Raw genomic sequence first — 21,063 nt, 5'->3', positions numbered from 1 at the left:
TGAAGCAGCTGAGAATGTTTGGGCCGAGGACACTACCCTGAGGAGCTCCTGCAGAAATGTCCCAGGGCTAAGATGATTGACCTTGAACAACCAAACCACCTTCCTCTGAGTTTCCCCTTGAGCCTTACCTAAACCCATCATAATCTTGTACACCTCGATCAAAGCTCACCTCAACCTCCTTTGTTCCAAAAACAACCCAGCCTTTACAACCCAACATCCTAACTAACCTCGCACCCTTGCATCCCTTCTGCCAACGAGTATTACCTCACACTCCTCAGTACTGAATTCCATCACCCACATACCTATCTATTCCTGCAGCCTCCATCCTGCTGCAGTCAACTGGTATCATTCTGACACTCCAAGTTGGATATCATCGTCAAGTATTGAAATTCTACTCAATATTCCAGGGTAAAAGTCATTAATATGTAGCAAACAAAAACAGTGTCCTAGCATTGGCACTTAGGAAACATTACTGTTAACCATTCTCTAATCCAAAAAACAACCATCTCATGACATGATGCTTTCTGTCCTCGAGCCAATTTTGTTATCCAATTGGATACTACCCTTTTTCTATTCCATAAGCCTTGACAAACAATATGTTGTCCGCACTTGTGTATTAAAAAAACTTTCAGCAATGTGGATCCAGTGAAAGACACATGCTCAATATGAAATATTTCCTAATTTCAAGGAGGTTTTTTTCCTATTATTACTGGGACAACTTGTGTGGCAATACATTTGTCACTGAATTGAGAAACCACACTGCATTACGATGCAATACTCTATTATGCCATAAATTTTATTTTCCAGGCTTAGGTGACAAAGACCTGAGAGAGAGTTGGAAAAATTGCCTGCAGAGGGCGACATAGCATGCTGCTGGGTTTGAACAGAAGAAAAACAAGTTTCCCTGCAGTGAAATTCTTTCAAATAGCATAAATTAAAATAGGTTTGAAGGTAACTAAAGGCTCGACTTGCATGTCAAATTTAATAACAATTGAACAATGGGGCTCACCAATCAAAATAAAACACTCATTCTTATCACAACTCAAAAATATTCCGAATCAATACCAACGTGCAGCGTTTCTTTGGAATGCAATAATATGATTTACACAAATAATAACTGGACAAAGAACTTGTGAATTTATTTGATGAGGTTCGTAAATACAAAATCTACTACTCTCCTTAAATTGCTTTGGAAGACCATCCGGACTCAGCAGGCAGACAAAGGCCTTGAATAATCCCATTTGAAAAACAATACAGCATTGCTTTGGTACTGAAAGCTTGATTAGATTACTGAGGAACGGAAAAGGCCTAGAGAACCCATGACATTCTGAATCAGGCAACAGTGCTATCATATCAGCCAAGTTAATACCGGTCTGTCTTATCTATAAAGCTGAGGAGATTATAGGTGAAATCATAGCATCATTGTTTCGAAGAATATTCCTTTCATACTACGTAGATTATTTGAAGATTGATCAATACAAGTTGCAAGACATGGAAGAACAGAATTTCATCAGTGTAGCATGATGCTACATCTTAATCTGTCCTTCATTCTCACTGAATGATATACAAAGTTCTTACAGGTTCTCCTCAGCCAGGTTCCAACAGGTCGCTGAACATGTCATGAAGCTGACAATCTCCAAATACATAACAAAAAGTAGTTGACATGGAAAGCTTAAGACCAGTGGTAACCAGAAGCAAGAGCTAGAAAATGCTGCTGACACCCAAATTGGTAACCTCTCCCACTTTACATACTGCGCATTTCCTGTTCTCAGATTTGATACATGCCCATTGTCTTTTGCACTCTTACCTCATGAATACATTGAACAAGTCTAAATCAGTGAATGTCCAAGGGTTCAGCAGCATTAAATGGTCAATTTAGACATTATTGTCAAAAGGCTGATTTACTATAGATGACTGCACGAAGGAAACATGAGCCACAACACAGTAGGCACAGCAACCTAGTAGTGAACTCAGAGATCATAAATTAGACCCCCAATAGGGCAAGTTGTGAAAAACCGCACTGCAAAGGACCAAGAAAGCTGCTAATTTTTCCATAAAAGATGACATCTTTCAGGATGGCAAATTCAAAAAGCTTTTTTCAACTTTTTCCTTTGTGGAACAGTGCCTAATTTCCAGGAGGACATGTGCACCCCTAAATTTATCCACAGGAATGAGAAGTTTCAGCAGCTCAGCCCATCTGGGACTATTGCTGTGATAAAGCAGAAAGGAGTGATGTTCGCTCACTGGAGTTTTTCCAGATCCCAGTGAAGTGCAGTCATTCAGAAGCAGCCCCGACTCAATCTGATCCAAGTGTGGCACAGGTTGACTCAAGCCAACTAAGCATAGGAAATCAAAGCAAAATACTGTGGGCGCAGGAATCTGAAACAACAACACAAAATGCTGGAAAACGTCATAAGATCTAACAGCATCTGCAGAGAGAATAGAGCCAAAATTTCAACAGACGCTTCATCAGAACCAGAGCCTTGGCTCTGATGAAGGGTCATCCAGACTCAAAACACAGACTCTATTCCCGCACCACAGATGCCATCAGAGCTGCTGAGATTTTCCAGCATCACGTTTTGTGTAAATGCAGGAAACACTTGCCAGATAATCCATATTTCAGTGGACACGTGCCCTGCGATGGATTGATGATGATTTGGACTTTATTACATGGAACTGAAGAACGTTAACTCTAAATAAGCTAAAACTCTTCACCCATTGAGTGTGGCAAGGACAGACTAAAGAAATATATTTTCCAAATTATCATGCCAAATAATACTTGCCCAAAATAAATTTCAAACTTAACTAAAACTTATTTTAAGTGCTTGTTTCAATTGCTTACAATTTGATCTATTATTGTCATATGTATTGGAATAGAGTGAGAAGTATTGTTTCTTGTGCGCTTTGTAGACAAAACATACTGTTCAGAATACATAGAGGAGAAGGAAAGGACCGAGTGCAGAATACAATGTAGCAATTATAGATAGGGTGAAGAGAAAGATCAGCTTAATATATATGTCCATTCAAAAGTCTGGTGGCAGTAGGGAATGAGTTTTCTTGAGCGATTAGTATGTGTTCTCAGACTTTTGTTATCTTTTACCCAATGGAAAAAGGTGAGAGAGATATCGGGGATGCATAGAGTCCTTGATTATGCTGGCTGCTTTTCTGAGGCAGCAGGAAGTGTAGATAGCGTCAGTGGATGAGAGGTTGGTTTGCATGACGGACTGGGCTACATTCACAACCCTTCATAGTTTCTTGGTCATAGCATGAGCCATACCAAGCTGTGATACAACCAGAAAGAATGCTTTCAATGGTGCATTTGTAAAACATGGAGAGAGTATAGGAAGGATGTAGAAGTATTGGAAAGGGTGAAGAGGAGATGTAAAAGGATGTTGCCTTGTATGGTGGGAAGGTCTTATGAGGAAAGGCTGAGGGACTTCAGGCTGCTCTCATTGGAGAAAAGAAGGTTAAGAAGTGATTTAATAGAAAGATATAAGACAATCCGAGGATTTGATAGAGCGAACAGCGAGAGCCTTTTTCCTCGGACGGTGATGGCTAGCACAAGGGGACATAGCTATAAATTGAGGGGTGATACATACAGGACAGATGTCAGAGGCAGTTTTTATTCAGAGAGTAGTAAGAGCATGGAATGCACTGTCTGCAACAGTAGTGGATTCGTCAACATTAAGGGCATTTAAATGGTCATTGGATAAACATATGGATGATATTAGAACTGTGTAGGTTAGATGGGTTTTCGCAGGTTGGCGCAACATCAAAGGCCAAAGGGCCTGTACTGCGCTGTAATGTTCTATGTAGCTAACATGCCAAATTTCCTTAGTCTTCTGAGGAAGTAGAGGCATTGGTGGGTTTCTTAACTACAGCGTCAGCATGAGGGGGCCCTGACAGGTTGTTGTTGATCTGGACAACTAGAAACTTGATGCTCCCAACCATTTGCACTTTATCAAAGACATATAATGAGTGCCTTTTTATAGATTCAAGGATTATCTGAATGAAATGTGGATTACTCCTGTTTCTTAAATTCATCCAAAATTATGAGATTCAAATCCTCGTCAAATCCCTCATCCCATGCAAATGGAGGTACCCCAACAGGAAAATCAAAATGTTACATATCCTTGCAAAAGGCACCCGACGCTTAATCCATATTATAGGGAGTCCAGTCTTAAAACAATACACCCCGTTGCTAATGGTGGCTGGTAACTTGGCGTTTTGATGCCAAGTTGCTTAGTTGATGTCATCTTCATGCCCAAATTTCAGAGTGTTCTAGCATCATTTCAGGAATTTGGGGTACATTTCAGTGCTGTACTCTACGAATGCTATTCTTTTGATAGCAAATGAAGATCCTGTGTGCCTATTTGTGGCTCAGGCAGATGATAAAAATCTCACTTGGCTCTCAAGGTTTCAGAAAGACAATGAAATAAATCATTGGTTTGTGCACAATTTTGTGGTTAGGCCACCAGAAAATTCTCTTGGTGCCCCAACCACAAAGATTAACTGACCTTTCACCACACTGTTTGCATGAGCTTATTATACCCAGAGCAACTGTTATCCTCTTCAACAGTCATCATGCTTCAAATCTGTTTACTTCGTGAACTACAGTCTTTTCTAAATGATAAAATAAAGATGCTAGACAGATGCATTCACTTCTTCAACTGCCTCTAGGAAAATGAAAACACAAAGGCAAAGCAAAGACCAGAATACGACACCTGCATTCAGAGAACACAGCAAGAGGTTAGCTTAAGAATAGCCCACAATATTTACTAAAACAAGTGCAGTGCTGGGTTAGTGGATATCTTGGCTGATATTAATGTAGTGCATTGACCCAAACAGGTACCAGAGTACGGCAACCAGGGGAATTTATCAGTAACTTCATTGCAGTGATAGTGTAAGCCTTATTTGTAATGAATAAATGAACTTAAATGTAAGATGGCTTGCCAGTGGGGAAAAAAAAAGTAATGAATACGCTTCAAAGTGGAGGAAAAACGGAATCAGTGGGTGCTATTCTGGTTGGCAGCTGGTAACTAGTGGAGTGCCGCAGGGATCGGTGTTGGGGCCTCAACTGTTTACATAAGAACATAAGAAATAGGAGCAGGAGTAGGCCATCCAGCCCTTCGAGCCTGCCCCGCCATTCAATAAGATCATGGCTGATCTGTCGTGGCTCAGTTCCACTTTCCCGCCCTCTCCCCATAACCCTTAATCCCCTTGCCTATCAAAAACCCATCAACCCGCTTCTTAAAAATATTTAGCGAGGCAGCCTCCACCACTTCAACAGGCAGAGAATTCCAGAGATTCACCACTCTTTGAGTGAAGAAGTTCCTCCTCAACTCCGTTCTAAACCGCCCCCCCTTTATCTTGAGGCTGTGCCCCCTAGTCCTTCCCGCTCTTTTTTGAGCGGGAAGAGTCTCTCCACCTCTATCCTATCCATCCCATTCATCATCTTATACGTCTCAATGAGATCTCCCCTCATTCTTCTAAACTCTAACGAGTACAAGCCTAGTTTATTCAGCCTCTCCTCATAGCTCAACCCCCTCAACTCCCGTATCAGCCTAGTAAACCTCCTCTGCACTCCCTCCAAGGCCAAAATATCTTTGCGCAGGTGCGGCGCCCAAAACTGCACACAGTACTCCAGCTGCGGCCTCACCAATGCCCTATACAGCTGCAGCAAGACCTCCCTACTTTTATATTCAATCCCCCTCGCTATGAAGGCCAGCATCCCATTCGCCTTCCTGACCACCTGCTGCACCTGCAAGCTGGGTTTTTGCGACTCATGCACAAGGACCCCGAGGTCCCTCTGCACCGTCGCCTGCTGCAGTTTTTCGCCACGTAAGTAATAGTCCTTCCTACCATTATTTCTACCAAAGTGGACCACCTCACACTTGCCAACATTAAATTCCATTTGCCATTTCCTGGCCCATTTACACAGATGATCTGGAGGAGGGGGCTGAGTGTAGGGTAACAAAATTTGCTGATAACACGAAGATGAGTGGTAAAGCAAATTGCGTGGAAAGCGCGGAAAGTCTGCAGAGATCTGGATAGGCTGAGTGAGTGGGCGAGGACCTCGCAGATGGAGTATAATGCTAGCAAATGTGAGGTTATCCATTTTGGTAGAAATAATAGTAGGAGGGATTATTATTTAAAGGGTGAAAAACTGCAGCATGCTACAGTGCAGAGGGACCTGGGGGTCCTTGTGCATGAATCGCAAAAACCCAGTCTGCAGGTGATCAAGAAGGCAAATGGAATGTTGGCCTTTATAGCGAGGGGGATAGAATATAAAAGCAAGGAGGTCTTGCTGCAACTGCACAGGGCACTGGTGAGGCCGCAACTGGAGTACTGCGTGCCGTTTTGGTCGCCGCATTTCGAAAGGATATATTGGCCTTGGAGGGAGTGCAGAGAAGGGGGGGGGTGCAGTTTAGATCGGAGTTGAGGAGGAACTTCTTCACTCAAAGGGTGGTGAGTCTCTGGAATTCTCTGCCCACTGAAGTGGTGGAGGCTACTCCTTGTTGAATATATTTAAGTCAGTAGATAGGTTTCTGATAGACAAGGGAATTAAGGGTTATGGGGTGAAAGCGGGAAAGTGGAACTGATCTACTTAGATCAGCCATGATCTTGTTGAATGGCGGAGCAGGCTTGAGGGGCTAGATGGCCTACTCCTGCTCCTATTTCTTATGTTCTTATGCTCTTATAAAAACTGTGTGATGTGGCAGAGTCGAGGGAGAGTTCAGATTCATGGAGCAAATAGGTACATTGTCTCAAATCCGGCTATATGAAAGACAGCCATGTCCACAAAACAGACATGATTTAAGCTGAATATTAATCATCAACTGAGTAAAATAACAGTCACGTCTTCAGCTAGGTGCTGCACTGGCACACCAAGGTTATTGGCCTTGTGCACCTCTTTCTTCCAATGCTCCCAAGGGTCCAAATGACCCTGGACCCTACCCAAACCAGCTTGCCCCGACCCATCCAACCTGATCCAAAAACCAGTAAGATGCGAAATCCCGAGTCAATAGGGATCTTGAAATGAGAGCAGTTATATGGCAAGGCAATAAGTAGGGAAGAGTGCAGTCAGCAAGATGCTGCTCATGAGGAAATGTGAACAAGACTTAAACTGGTGCAGTTTTCATTCAGACACAGAAGATTAAATCAGTGTTTTGATGAAGGGCAGATCAAAACAGTTTTAAGTAACGGGGTCTAGAATGAAAGGACTCAAGATACATTATGAAAGACTAAATGTGTGGAATGCAGTAGTGAAATTGATGACTGAAGCTGTGACCAAGTCAACACGTAATACAAGATTAGATGGACAATTGACAGCAGTACAGGGCATTAGATTAAGGCTACTGTTTGTCTGGAGGATATACATTAATACAGATTGGTGGGTGAAACAGCCTGTTTCATGTTGTAACTTCTGTGCAAGTTTGTGTGCGCGCCTCATGGGAGAAAACTCAAAGTCTTCCTAATTGACCTTCTGTTAACCTGAGGCAGCAAAAATGTGGGGCAGCTAGGTCCAGTTCCTTCCCTCAATAACTTGAATCTGATCTGCAATCAGATCAGTCCTTGAGACCACATTATATGCTTAATCCAAACCTGCAGCATCATGTCTTGGGGAAGTCCAAGTCACCACAAATGTACTGACAGAATTTACAAAACAACACATTAGCTGGAATGAATACAAAGTTCTGTTGGATTGTCATTAGAACTTTGCACTTTCTGAATTTACTGTCAAAGTACAACAGGGTTTTAGGCTTACAATGTTGAGCAAAGCAACGTTCAGTGCAACAATGCAGAAAAGAAAGTGAAGACAGGCCTGCAAACGCAATGTTAAAATGTATGAGAAAACATGATAAAACAGGAAATGCTGGAGACTTTTAGCATACAGGTTAGCATCTGTGGAGAGAGAAACAAAATTAGTGCTTCAGAGCTTTTGATAGAATGGTCCGACACAAGGTCATTAACCTGAAACAGTCATTCTGTTTCTCTCCATACAGAAGGTTGACTTGTTCAGTTTCTCCAGCATTCTCTCATTTTTCAGATTTCAAGCACAGTATTTTGCTTTTGGAAAGCAAGGTCATTTAGCTTCAACAAAGGTAACCTCTATGGCAAAGTTTAGCTATGATTTTTTTCTAATGAAATTGTCCACTTAAGGATATTATATTGGAACTACCACAAATTTGAGTCATCCACAGAATGCATTCTACTGTTAGCAGTAGCTGCACAGCATTGCTGAGATATTCCTCCTCATAGTTCATTTCTTACCTTGCCTACTAATTTCTTCCTGCAAGAGCTCTTCCATCGCTTCTTCTTCAGCTATATCTAATGGAGTTTCTCCTTCACTATTGACTGCAGCAACATTTGCTCCACGACTAATTAAATACCTGTAAAATTACGTTTAAAAGAGAAACAGTTTTTATTAGATTTCACATATTTCAGTAAAAGGTTTCAATAAAATCTCCATAATTCTGAAATAAATGGGTCACAGCTTCCATAGCCTACAGTCACTGCATATCCACACTTTCAGAATCAAAAGCAGACTAATACTGAAATGTCTCCCATGTACAGTTTAGGTTCCTTCCACAGGCATCCATCTCATTTGAGAGGAGCTATTACAATGCAACCCAATTAACACTTTGTCATTGTACAGCATCAAAAGCTCTGATAAATGGCTCCTCCTGAGTAGTTCGTGTCAGACCAGCAAAAGTTCTCTGTTGAAAGCTGCTGTGTAGACCCTCACAAAACTAGCTGCTACCATCAGCCCCCAAACGCATAGACAATCAAATCTTACTGGATTCAATGAGCCAGTCAGAAAACAGCCCCTCAAAAATCTAACATATTTAAAGGTTTCGCATTTAAGATCAGGATGAGCAGAAATTTGCTCAGGGTCACGAGTCTGTGCAATTCTCTCCTCAAAAGGTAGTGGAAGCAACGTCTTTGAATACTTTGAAGGCAGAGGTAATAAATTCTTGACAAGGAAGGTGGTGAAATGTTATTGGGGTAGGCAGAAATGTGGAGCTACGGTTACAACAGATCAGCCATGATCTTATCAAATAGTTGGTATGCTCGTATATAAAACCAGCTACCAAATCACCTTGTCAGACAAAGTGGTGGGAAGAGTGTTCAACACACTGGGGGCAGAAAGTAAACTAATGGTGTTCTATGATCCCAAATATCAAATGCAACAAAATTTCAAATCAACGGAGCCTGGGAAAGACCAGGTTGAAGCTGGTTTGATGACAGAACAGAGTTGCAGCCAAAACACCCAACATCTGTCATTTCCACATACTAGATCTATACATTCACACTACTTATACATGCAGCCTAAGACATGGGAAATTTTTGAGCAGTGATGCATTTTTGCTCAAATTGAACATTTATCACAGCATGTTTAGAGGGACAGCACAGTGACTCGATGGTGAGTACTGCTGCATCATAGCACCAGGGACCCAAGTTCAATTCTGTGTGGAATCTACACGCTCACCTCTCGTCTGCGTGGATTCCCTCCAGGCGCTCTGGTTTCCTCTCATTCCGAAAGATTCACTGGATCTTAGGTGGAATGGCCATGCTAAATTCCCCCTCAGTGTACCCAAACAGGTGCCAGAGTGTGGTGACTAGGGGATTTTCACAGTAACTTCATTGCAGTGTTAATGTAAGCCTACTTGTGACACTAAAACTTTAACTGTAATCCTCAGCAAAATATTCATACCTCAGTTATCTTAGATTTTGTGCAAAATGCTTCTCAAAACAAGATGTTTTGAAACAAAACAGAAAAATATTCAAACATAGAAATATTAAAAGTCTGACTATTGCAAATTTTAATGGTGACTTTGAAAGAGTATAGTTATGTTAAAATATTGCAAGTGAATAGTTAAGCAAATGGAATGTTACCATTTATTGCAAGGAAAATTCAGTATAAAAACAGGGACTTTTTCAGCTGATTGTGCTTTATTCTACCCAAAGTATAATTTGATCAACTTTTGTTTAGATGCAGCTTATTTATGAATTTCAAAGTAATGTTGCACTGCCATAGTTGAGATTGACTACAGAAAGCAAACCAAGGCGGTTCAGCAATTTTAGCAACAAAGTATTTCAGAAACGATTTCTGGATTGTTTTGGCTTTTTAATTAAATGTCAACGAACAAACTTGTACATTGCATTACTCAGCAAAAAAACTGCCATTAAATAAATCAAGTTGTTGATCCCTATAGTCAGTCACTTGCAAAGAATAATGGGAGAACTTTGCACAAAGATTACTTCTTTTTGCTTACACAAATTACTCGGTAAAAAATACCAGAGGATTGATGAGAGGGTAGTCAAGAGCGTGAAGGACTCCCTTAAGACAAAACAGAGGTATTTATTCACAGCTAGCACATTATCGCGAAGATTAGCTGAAACAAATACATTAAAAAAAAATTTAACAATTTGATGTAGTCCTCAAACAGGTTGCAAAACTCTCATAGCTAATACTGCTGCTGTAATCACAACATAATAAAGGTGGTGTAAGTTGTCATCAGAATACAGGCAACACAGGTAATTTACTGCTCATCCCTTGTTGCCATCAGGTGGTGATGATGATGCTCTTGTTCAGCAGTAGGTAGAGCATTTCAGAATACTAGCTGGGAAATGTTTGAAAAAGCAACATGGGAAAATATCTTAAACCAAATTTCCTTGCGCAATGTTTTGCCTTGTAGTATGTCAGTGCAATAGTTTATTAGTGATGAGTGCTTAGTCAGTAGCAGCACCATCTGGACTTGAATCCCTGCCTTACCCATTACAAATAAGGAATTGCAAATTGTATTCCAGTTTTTTGACAAAATGCCTGGTGCCACGCATTTGACCAACAACTTGTTTTCAGCATGAAAGCTAAAACTGCTTTTTTTAATCCATTTTGCACACAAATAAATCCATTTCCCATTTAAAAAATGAACACTCAAACATACATACTCAATTTTTTTTCAGATTGTTTCAGCACAACAGAGTTGAGCAACACAATGACAGCAAAGTTGACAACTCACTATTAAAGAAGTATTTTGTCAACAGGTTGCTCCGGTCATGTGCAACTACAGTGGTCAAACTGTACCTGGTTTCTCACTTATAAAAATGCTTCATCCTCAAAATCCAAGATGCTTTCAATACTGAGATTGTGTTAAACCATACTATTGGATCAGACACTGAGGTGTTTGCTTGTAACATTTCTATTTACAACTACCTCACCACCCTCTTTCATTTTCCATGAGCGTGTAATTTGAACCTGCTTCGCAACTATTTCAAGGTCCCTGCATTGTGCAACTGATGTATCCTCATTACCAGGGCTGCAAAACTTGCATTACTAATACTATTGCTTTTGACACTTGCAGCATTCATCGCCACTTTCAGAGAACGTGCAGTGCCACACCCGCACTACCCAGGGTCCAAGATTATGCATTGCTCACACCCACCCCCGCCCCCAAGTTCAGACAGCATGCAACTGTCACAGCTGAAAGAATCTTGCATTCAAGTAACTAATAGCCATATGAAATGGAATACAATGACTAATTCCCTCTTTAGAAGAATCAATGTCCAAGAAAATGTTTCAAAACAGTGCAACGCTTCTGCACTCCAGCTTATCAGGGGTGCCAGTGATGATTTGCAAGATCAAAACTGATAATCGATCGTCAAACTGAAATCTGTTCATTTGTGACCAAGAAATATTCAAGTTTAAAAAGGGGGAAATCAAGTCACCTGGAGACACTGCATGGCATTTCTCAGCTGGTTAAACAGAATTGTTGTAACCCACAGAAGTTTTCACCCTATCCGTCTGTGTTGACATCAGCCAGTCTAATGAGGTTGACTTGTTAGATATGAACTACCACAGGGGCTGGGGTGTATCTTAGACCCCGACAATCACATTTTCATTTGATGTTTTAAGTTTCCTTTTGACTTTGTTTTTGTTCGGGCCATCCCGCCTTCCTTTTTGGGGAGCTGCCCTTTTTAATTTGTCCCTAAGTTAATTTGAGTTTGTTTATTCGTTGGGTATGTAAAAGAGGTACCTGCTGAGTCTTAACAGCCAGTTTTCATAGTGCAGTGGTTATCAAGTTCACCTAATACGCCAAAGGTCTCCTGTTTGAAACCTGGCAGAAACAGTTTCTGATAAAAAAATCTGATGAGTCTTAATTGATGGTTAAATCATGCTTCCCTATTTAAAGCAGGTGTGTCAGAGTCCCAGCCTGCAGGGAGCAACTGGAGAGCTGGTTGTGTACAGATGTATGGTGTAAATGAAGCAATTGGTCACAGGACTTTCACCTCCGTGGAGTTCGTACACCATCCTTTCAGGTTCCCTAAACACCTCAGGAGCACAGCAGGAAGGCAACAAACAAACGCAAGTCTGTACAAGAATTGTGGAGTTGTATACTTACTCCGCTATGTCTGCATATCCACAGGAAGCAGCTGCATGCAATGGTATCCAACCCTCATTATCTGGCTGATTAATATTTGCAGAATGCTCCACGAGGAATTTCACCATATCCAGGTTATCATCTATACATGCCTACAAGAGACAGGAAAAATATTTTGTTTCAATATTTGTTAGAGAAATAGAGTCAAAAGGAACTTAAAACATATCTTCTCACTAAGCATCTTACCAAGTACTGGCCCATGAATTAAATGTTTTAATATAGGCAAGTTTATCTAGCTGCGAAAGCCGCTCTGCAAGTTAGCATTAGGTAACTTTGTGTTCTAGATGGGTCCATTCATCAAATTCAACAGCAAGGCCAAACAAATGTTAAAAGTTCTTCTAAGTTTTAAAGTTTCTTTTAAACCATTGTCACAAGTACGCTTCCATTAAGTTACTGTAAAAATCCCCAAGCCGCCACATTCCGGTGCCTGACTAGGTGAACTGAGGGAGAAAATAGCATGGCCAATGCATCTAACTTACACACTTTTGGATTGTGGGAAGAAATCGGCACACCCAGAGGAAACAAACACAGGGAGAACGCGCAGTCTTCACACAGACAGCGACACAAGCTGGGAATCAAAGCCAGTTCCCGGCACTATGAGGCAGCAGTGCTAACCACTGTGCCATCATGTTGCCCTGTAACATAGAAATCAAGCAGTACCAACAAATTTTCAGCCCTGAGTTCTCATGTTCAATACCCAAATACTGCTATTCCTTTTTGAGGGGGGGTGGGGTGTGCGTGTGCGCACGTAAGGAACCCAAACCAAGGTTTAAAAGCATTCTGCAATTTATTTTGAAGGTCTTGTGGAAGCATGAACAAAGATCAATTGGGAGTAGAAAATGCTGCTAATTTCCAAGTTAACACCAACATTTCAGATATCACCCTTGCATCAGAACTTTTCTTTCCAGCCAACTTTGTAACTTCAGACTAAGCTTTTGTATGTTTGACTCACTGCAATAAAATTACTTATGCACTGTTGGAAACAAAACTCAAGCTAAATCGTTTTAAGTACCCGATGATTACGTTCAAATCAAAATTGTTACAAAAAAAAGGAAAATTTGATACTTTATGTCTTTACAAAATATGCCCAAACATTGAAAACTGTGAAGAACCCAAATTGAATTGATAAGTCAAATCATGTTTTAATACACACAACACTAACAGTCCTCAACAGTCAAGATATTAACAACAGATTCAGTTAATGGTCATGATCACTCAATTTGCACCAATATTCATGGAAACATTGTGCCAAAAGCTTTCGGGAAACAGCAGGGTCACAACAACGAATTATGTTGTTTGTGAAAGACAATTTAGTGTGTTCTTTCACCATTACAAGCTTCATAAATCTTCTCCATTCAGAGCATGAAACTGAATAATATAAAAGACTACAAAATCATACTCAAACTTCATGTTTCACTGTCCAACTGACAAAAAAAATCATACCTACATTTCGTATCAATATCCAACAGATAATAGTACAGTACCTTCAAGAAAAGTTTAGCCTAATTGTAGTAAACAAATTATGTTACTTAAAATAGAGATTAACATGCTTCTAATAAAATAGTTAAGCCAAAGCAGTTTTGCATTAGTGAGAGGGAGGCTAAGGGCACACGAGGTCCACTGTGCGAGAGACAGCAATTAGTGCCAGTAGTTTGTCCTTGTTGGGCAATTCACATGAATATTGAAGTTGAAGCTCAGAGACGGAGCATAATTACTGAAACCTGCCTCTCAATCTATGACTTTTCTTTTAGACAATAACAATTAATCATTCCAGATATGTTGCCTCCAAATCAACTTGTGTATACAAATACACATGTACAACAACGAGACTGAGTGACTGATGTGCCAGACCTGCTGAGATTTTCCAGCATTTTCTCTTTTGGAATGAGACTGACTGTATTTGGATAAATTCTGAACCAAAGCAGTGAGCATATTCAATTTTGTAAACGACAATAACACAATGACAAATCCTGTGCTAACTGCACGACTTGTAGATGGACAAATATATAGTCCCTACCACTCAGCCAACAACCTTCACAATCAGGAGGTCAGCACCACACACACACATCCACATCAATATAGCATGAGCAATCATGGGGCAAATGGAAACAATTTCTCAGCATTATTTTATTCTTCCGGAAAATGAGAATTTGCAATCATAGTTTCAACAACAATTTAGGCACTTGATGAGCAACTCCAATGTTTAATTTTAAGTGTACATACATAACTAAGAAGAAAATCAAGTCTGGAGTCTGAAACAGAGTTGTTTCATCATTGCAAAACAGATATGCAAATATTTTACAGGCAAACATTTGTCAATTTAGTGCCATTTAGCAATAACCCTGTTTGGGTGTTGGCCATTCTGAACCGACAACTCAACCATTTCCTAAGATCACCACCACCACCATGAAAATTTTCAGCTCTTTGACCAATGGCTCAGAGTGACAACCCACGTTTCATATGTAAATTTTCTCAGTCTTTAGGAGTTAAAAATCAACTTCATTCACAAATTACCTCAAGGCCTGATGAGATAGGAAGCTACAACAACAACCATCCCATCTATTCACGGATCTGACAAACTATATAGCCTAAATAGCATTATGCTTCTGTATTTTCTGCAGATGTACCTCATGTCAGCTTTCAGAGATGACTAATTACTTAAATTCACAAAGCTTCATACTTAGTTACTTGGGCGTTAAACAACCGTGGCAGGGGGGAAATCAGAACAGTAAGGTAAGCAAGTGTAGAGATTGGGGACGAGCATGGGACCCCAAGGCCAGGCTAGCTCAGAGGAAGAGCAAGCTGGGGTGCGGGGGGGGATGGGGATGTCAAACTCAGTGGGCCAGGAGGCCTGGCGTGCATCTGCTTCAATCCAAGGTAAAACAGATGAACTTAGGGCCTTGATTCATGAGCAGAATTTGAATGTGGTTGCGGCAGAGACTTGGTTAAAAGAGGAATAGAACTGGCTCTGGGATATCAGTGTTTTAGGCAAGACAGAAGGAAGGCAAAAGAGGTGGGGAGTTGCAATACTAGTGCAGGAACATATTACAGCTGTACAGAAGGAGGACACCTTGGAAGAGTCATAACGAGACACTGTGGGTAGAGCTCAGAAACAGAAAGGTGCAGTCACTATGATGGGTGTGTACTACAGACTTCACAGTAGCCCACATGTAATTGAAGAACGGATGTGTAAGCAGATTCTGGACAGATGTAGAAATAATAGGGTTGTAGTGGGAGACTTAAATTTTCCTCATATTGACAGCAAATCCCTTGGGGTTCAGGATCTGAATAGTGAGGAATGTATTAAGTGCATCCAGGAAAGTTTTTTTGGAAAACAGCATGCAGATAGTTTGACTGGAGAGGGGGCTATACTGGACCTAGTACTCAGGCATGAGCCTGACCAGGTCACCAAAATTGCAGTGGGGGAACATATGGCCAAGAGTGACCACAATTCCACAAGTTTTCAGATGCTCATGGAAAAGGCAAGTCTTGTCCTAAGGTTCAGGTACCAAACTGGGGGAACATTAACTAAAACTGGATTAGGCAGGATTGGGAGGCTGCTGTTTGGGGGTAATCCATTTCTGTCATGTGGGAGTCTTTTAAGCAGCAGTTGATCGGCGTGCAGGACAGGCATGTGCCTGTGCAAAGGAAGAACAGGAAAGGCAAGATTTGGGAATTGTGGGTGACCAGGGAAATTATGAGTATACTCAAAAATGGATGCATATGTAAGGTCTAAGCAACTAACAGATGAAGCACTTGAAGAATACAGAGAAAGTGGAAAAGAGTCAAACAGGGAATTGGGGGAAGCCTAAAAGCATCAAGAAATGCAGTCATTCTCTTCCACCTTCTTCCGTCAGGAAAAAGATAGAAAAGTCTTAGGTCATGTATCAACTCGAGAACAGCTTCTTGTCTGTTATTAAGTTCATCAAATCCATGCCTGATAGCTGCGAACAATCAAGTCAATCCCAGTCCACATTCTTGTCCCAAGGTTCTTCAAGTTTATTTTCTTCAAATGCCCAGCCAATTAGATTTTAAAATCTCCGAGCAATTCTGCTTCCATTATGCTCATCGGCACTCGCCCTAGGACATAAGTAATATGTTCCTCACATTCTGAGCTTATATTCTCTACAGTTTAGACAAATGAGAGGCAATCACATCGAAATCCACAAGATTCTGATACAGTTTGATACAGAAGATGCTGAGAGATGATTGGGAAGTCGAAACCACAGGGACACAGTCCCTGGATAAGGACCCAATCTTCTCATCTCAATGCAACATTAATCAGCTTCACTTAAAGGGTTCAGAATTCTCCAACTCGGGACTGTAAATACTCCACTGTTGAATTCATTTAAGGATGGGAGACACAAATTTTTTGGGATCTTGGGCAAGGGATATGGGGAGCAGATGGGGAAAATGGAGTCAAAGCCCAAGATCAGCCATTATCACAATGAATGTACAGGCCATATTGTCTACTCTTCCTATTTCCTGTAGTCTTGTATTCCCCTGCATCTCTTGCCCAATTCCATAAATCTGCTACCCTTAGACTTTATCAATAGTAAATGATAAGACATTTTAATGGTCAATCTAATCTAAGCCTGTCATAATTGCATACACCTCTGTCAAATTTCCCATCAATATCCTTTGCTCCAAGGAGGGCAACCCCAGCCTTTCCAACCCAACTTCCAATACCTCAACCATTCTGATAAATTACCTCCCAACCTCTCAAGTACCTTCACATCTTTTCCGAAATGTGAATAGAACTGAGGCAATATTCGAGTTGCAGCCTAACCAGAGCCTTATAAAGATTTAACATAACTTCACTGCTGTAGTACCCAATACCACGACTCATGAAGCCCAAGATACCATGTGCCACATGAACCACTTCAAGTACAGCTTGAAGGAGATACCAGATAGCACAAACTTGCTACAATTTTTATCATTTGTATTCATCAAGTATGAACAGCACTGACAAAGTCACATTTATCACCCATCCTCAGGAGCCAGGTGGTGTTCGGTGGACCTTCTTGAATTGCTGCTCTGCTTGTTCATGACATTAATCCTAGGATGACGGAGTGTTCACAGGTATGAAAACAGAGCAAGAGCAGTGACATACACCTAAATCAGCACTATTAAGTTTGGATGGAGACCACAGAGAATTCTGCTCTTGTTGTCTTTCTGTCACAGGGCAGGAGTTGCCAGTTGATGGTGTGGACAGTCCTCTCTGCATCAGGATTTGCTGTGCCAGAACTACGAATATTAAGTAATAGGAACAGGAGTAGACCATATGGCCTGTACATTCATTGTGATAATGGCTGATCTTGGGCTTTGACTTCATTTTCCCCATCTGCTCCCCATATCCCTTGCCCAAGATACCCTTGGCCATCAATCTAAACACACACAGAAACAGCTGTACCACATTCTAAAGCTAGAGGACTCAAGCTTTTTGTTCTTGTAACTAACCTTAATTTCCCCTGTGAATTTGCATATACTTCCAGTCGCTGTTACTATCACATCTTGATATGGATTTAAGATTAATCTGTTGATTAGATAGCATTTTAAAACAGTCACTCCTCGAATCTGAAGTCACTCGAACTGAACAGACAGTATGCATTCAGGAAATTCTGGAATTGTATGTGGCCTGAAGTCTCAATCCTCCTGCATGATGGCAACAGTTTTGGATCACAATCATGACTAAAGCTTGATTCAGCAGTGCAGCCCAAAGCAACAATTCTGTTTGATAGGAATTAAAACTTTGTGAAAATTAAAGTGCAAACTTATTAAATTACAGTTCAACAACAACTTTTTTGATGCTCCAAGTAAAAATAAGGCCATGAGAGAGTGGGTTGCTACATACCAGAAGGAAAAGTCCCAGAAGATACATTAACGTTGAAATAGTGAACTTTGCAACTGATGAGGACAGATTATAAATTTACAGCAAACTCTCAAGTAATGCAGTTAAATCAAACAGGTCAGTAATGTGGGATAATTTGCATCCTTGGTCAACCAAGGGAGGTGGTAACAAATCCTGAAGTTCTGCAGTTTGTTCTATGACAGGAGGACATGGAGGAAGATGCCTCGACTGATCTCTTCAAATCACTCATGACACTAAACTGTGTGGTGAGGTGCCAAGTATAAAAGGAGACTGAATTTAAGAAACTCTACAAGACTGATGTGGGCAGCCTGAGTAGCTGCAGATAGATTTTTAGGCAACGAAAGTAGCAAAAATCATACATGTATACATGAAGAAAAGATGTCCACTGGCAAACTGTTCACAAGTAAATAGGACTGGATGGGGAACCTTTCCATTTACTATGACTGGTTGTCATCAAGGGTAGCCAAGTGTTGGATTGCAACTTGAGCTAATTTGGCTTCAAGTCAAAGCAAGCTATTCTAATGTGCCAAACATAATCCGAGAGGACACATGTGGAAAAGTGAGATCAATTTCAGGCATCATGCCTCCAAAATAAGATTGATGCATTGAACAGAATTCAAAGATGATCTGGAAGATAGCTTTACTATCTGCTCTCTTTATATGTTGAGACTAAACTGCCATGTTTATAAACGTTTGAAAATGATACCCCTTTTGTTTCTAATACTGCAGTTAATCACTCCACTTCTTGGAAGGGTACGCTGCTGCAAAGACGACTGTTCACCCATTTGAGTTTTTTTGAACAGATATCTTGTATGCATTTAATTTGTGGAAGAGCCACAATGTCATTACATAGGATCATGGAAATTTACATCATACATAGACAATCAACCCATCTCCATGCTCACTCCAGCTGGACGAACTGTTAGCCACCATATTGATTATTAACTCACATGAACATGTAATTATATAAATTACCCATAAGTAGATACTGTAAAATCATGAAAAAACTCTTGCACAATCCTAACTCTCTGGAGCCTATAGTCAAAGCTCTGTAATATCAGCCCAGTTATACTGTGGGAGTTGAACAAATCGCATCTTACAGCCCTTAGAAATTCTGGTATCAAATTCTACACTCCATAAACTTGAGCTTACCCAAAGCTCTGCTGTCACAGCTTCAACTAGCAGCAAGTCTCATTCATCCATCACCTCTGCTCAATGAAGTAACATCTTGATTTCCAAATCTTCATCCTGTTTTCAAACTGCTCTTTCATCTAGCCCTTCCCTAACTCAAATCTTCTGCAACTCCAAAACCCATCAAGTTGTCTACACTTCTCTACTTTTGGCCTGTTGTGGAATCCCAATTAGAATTCCTCCATTATTGGTGCCCACGTATTCAGTTGCCAAGACTCCATGTTCTGGAATTCCCTCCATATACATCTCTACTACCACTGTGCTTTCCACTTTGAAATCACTTAAAAATTACTTGACTAAGTTGTTAGCTATCTACTAGCATCTCCTTAGGTTTAAAATTTCAAGTTTTTTCTAAAGTTAAAATGTATTTATTGTCACAAGTAGGCTTACATTAAACATTGCAATGAAATTACTGTGAAAATCCTCCAGTCGTCATACTCCAGCACCTATTGGAGTACACTGCGGGGGAATTTAGCACATCTTTTAGACTGCAGGGGACAACCAGAGCACCTGGATGAAACCCAGACAAGTGCAGATCCCACACAGACAGTGACCCAAGCCAGGAATCAAACCAGGTCCCTGGCACTGTAAGGCAGCAGTACGAGCCACTGTGCTGGTGCAGTGTTACCTTGTTTTATCATACTTCTGAGCAGCACTTGATGTTTCATTATGTTAAGGATCCTCTGTCATTGTTTCCTCAGTTTGTTCAACTTGTTAACTAGAGTCCTGCGCCTTATTCATTGTTTATTTCCCAACATTTTGTTCACTAAAATTTAAGGCAATATTTAGCTGTTCCATTCATAGTAATTAGTCAGTCACATGGCACTTGAACAAAACAGATGCAAGATTTAATCGTGCAGATCCATGGCATCGTACAAGACCATGATTATGACACGAAGGTGAGTGTCAAAGCAAATTGCGTGGAGGGTGTGGAAAGTCTGCAGAGAGATCTGGATAGGCTGAGCAAATGGGCGAGGGCCTGGCAGATGGAATATAACGTTGGCAAGTGCGAGGTTATCCACTGTGGCAGCAATAATAGGAGGAGGGATTATTATTTAAAAGGCGAAAAGCTGCAGCATGCTACGGTGCAGAGGGACCTGGGGGTCCTTGTGCACGAGTCGCAAAAACCCAGTCTGCAGGTGCAGCAGGTGATCAAGGCGGTGAATGGAATGCTGGCCTTTATAGCGAGGGGGATAGAATATAAAAGCAGGGAGGTCTTGCTGCACCTGTACAGGGTACTCGCGAGGCCACAGCTGGAGTACTGTGTGCAGTTTTGGTCACCGCACTTGCAGAATGGTATACTGGCCTTGGAGGGAGTGCAGAGGAGGTTCACTAGGCTGATACCGGAGATGAGGGGGTTGGACAATGAAGAGAGACTATAAGTGGACTGGGTCTGTACTTGGAGTTTAGAAGGATGAGGGGGGGATCTCAGAGACGTGTAAGATAATGAAGGGGATGGATAGGGTAGAGGTAGAGACAGAGAGATTCTTCCTGCTTAGAAAGGATAGCAGGACTCGAGGACACAGCCTCAAGATAAAGGAGGGGTGCAGTTTA

The 21,063-nt window shown here is 41.0% G+C and overlaps 1 protein-coding gene across 10 annotated transcripts in view; it reads right to left on the bottom strand.

The window, feature by feature from the left end:
• Positions 1-21,063, bottom strand: part of ppp1r12a (protein phosphatase 1, regulatory subunit 12A) — a 202,235-nt gene that overhangs the window by 102,982 nt on the left and 78,190 nt on the right. For all 10 annotated transcript variants that reach the window (XM_080191428.1, XM_080191432.1, XM_080191433.1 and 7 more), the window contains exons 2-3: positions 12,408-12,538; positions 8,275-8,393 (exon numbers count right to left, since the gene is read on the bottom strand). In XM_080191428.1, the coding sequence (XP_080047554.1) occupies positions 8,275-8,393; positions 12,408-12,538 (250 nt within the window). The remainder of the gene's footprint in view (positions 1-8,274; positions 8,394-12,407; positions 12,539-21,063) is intronic.

This window comes from Carcharhinus amblyrhynchos, chromosome 6 (assembly GCF_965287045.1).
Source record: "Carcharhinus amblyrhynchos chromosome 6, sCarAmb.v2.hapA, whole genome shotgun sequence".
Classification (NCBI taxonomy): Eukaryota; Metazoa; Chordata; class Chondrichthyes; order Carcharhiniformes; family Carcharhinidae; genus Carcharhinus; species Carcharhinus amblyrhynchos.
Note: the sequence above shows the minus strand (reverse complement) of the source record. Positions and strands in the feature narration are given on the sequence as shown.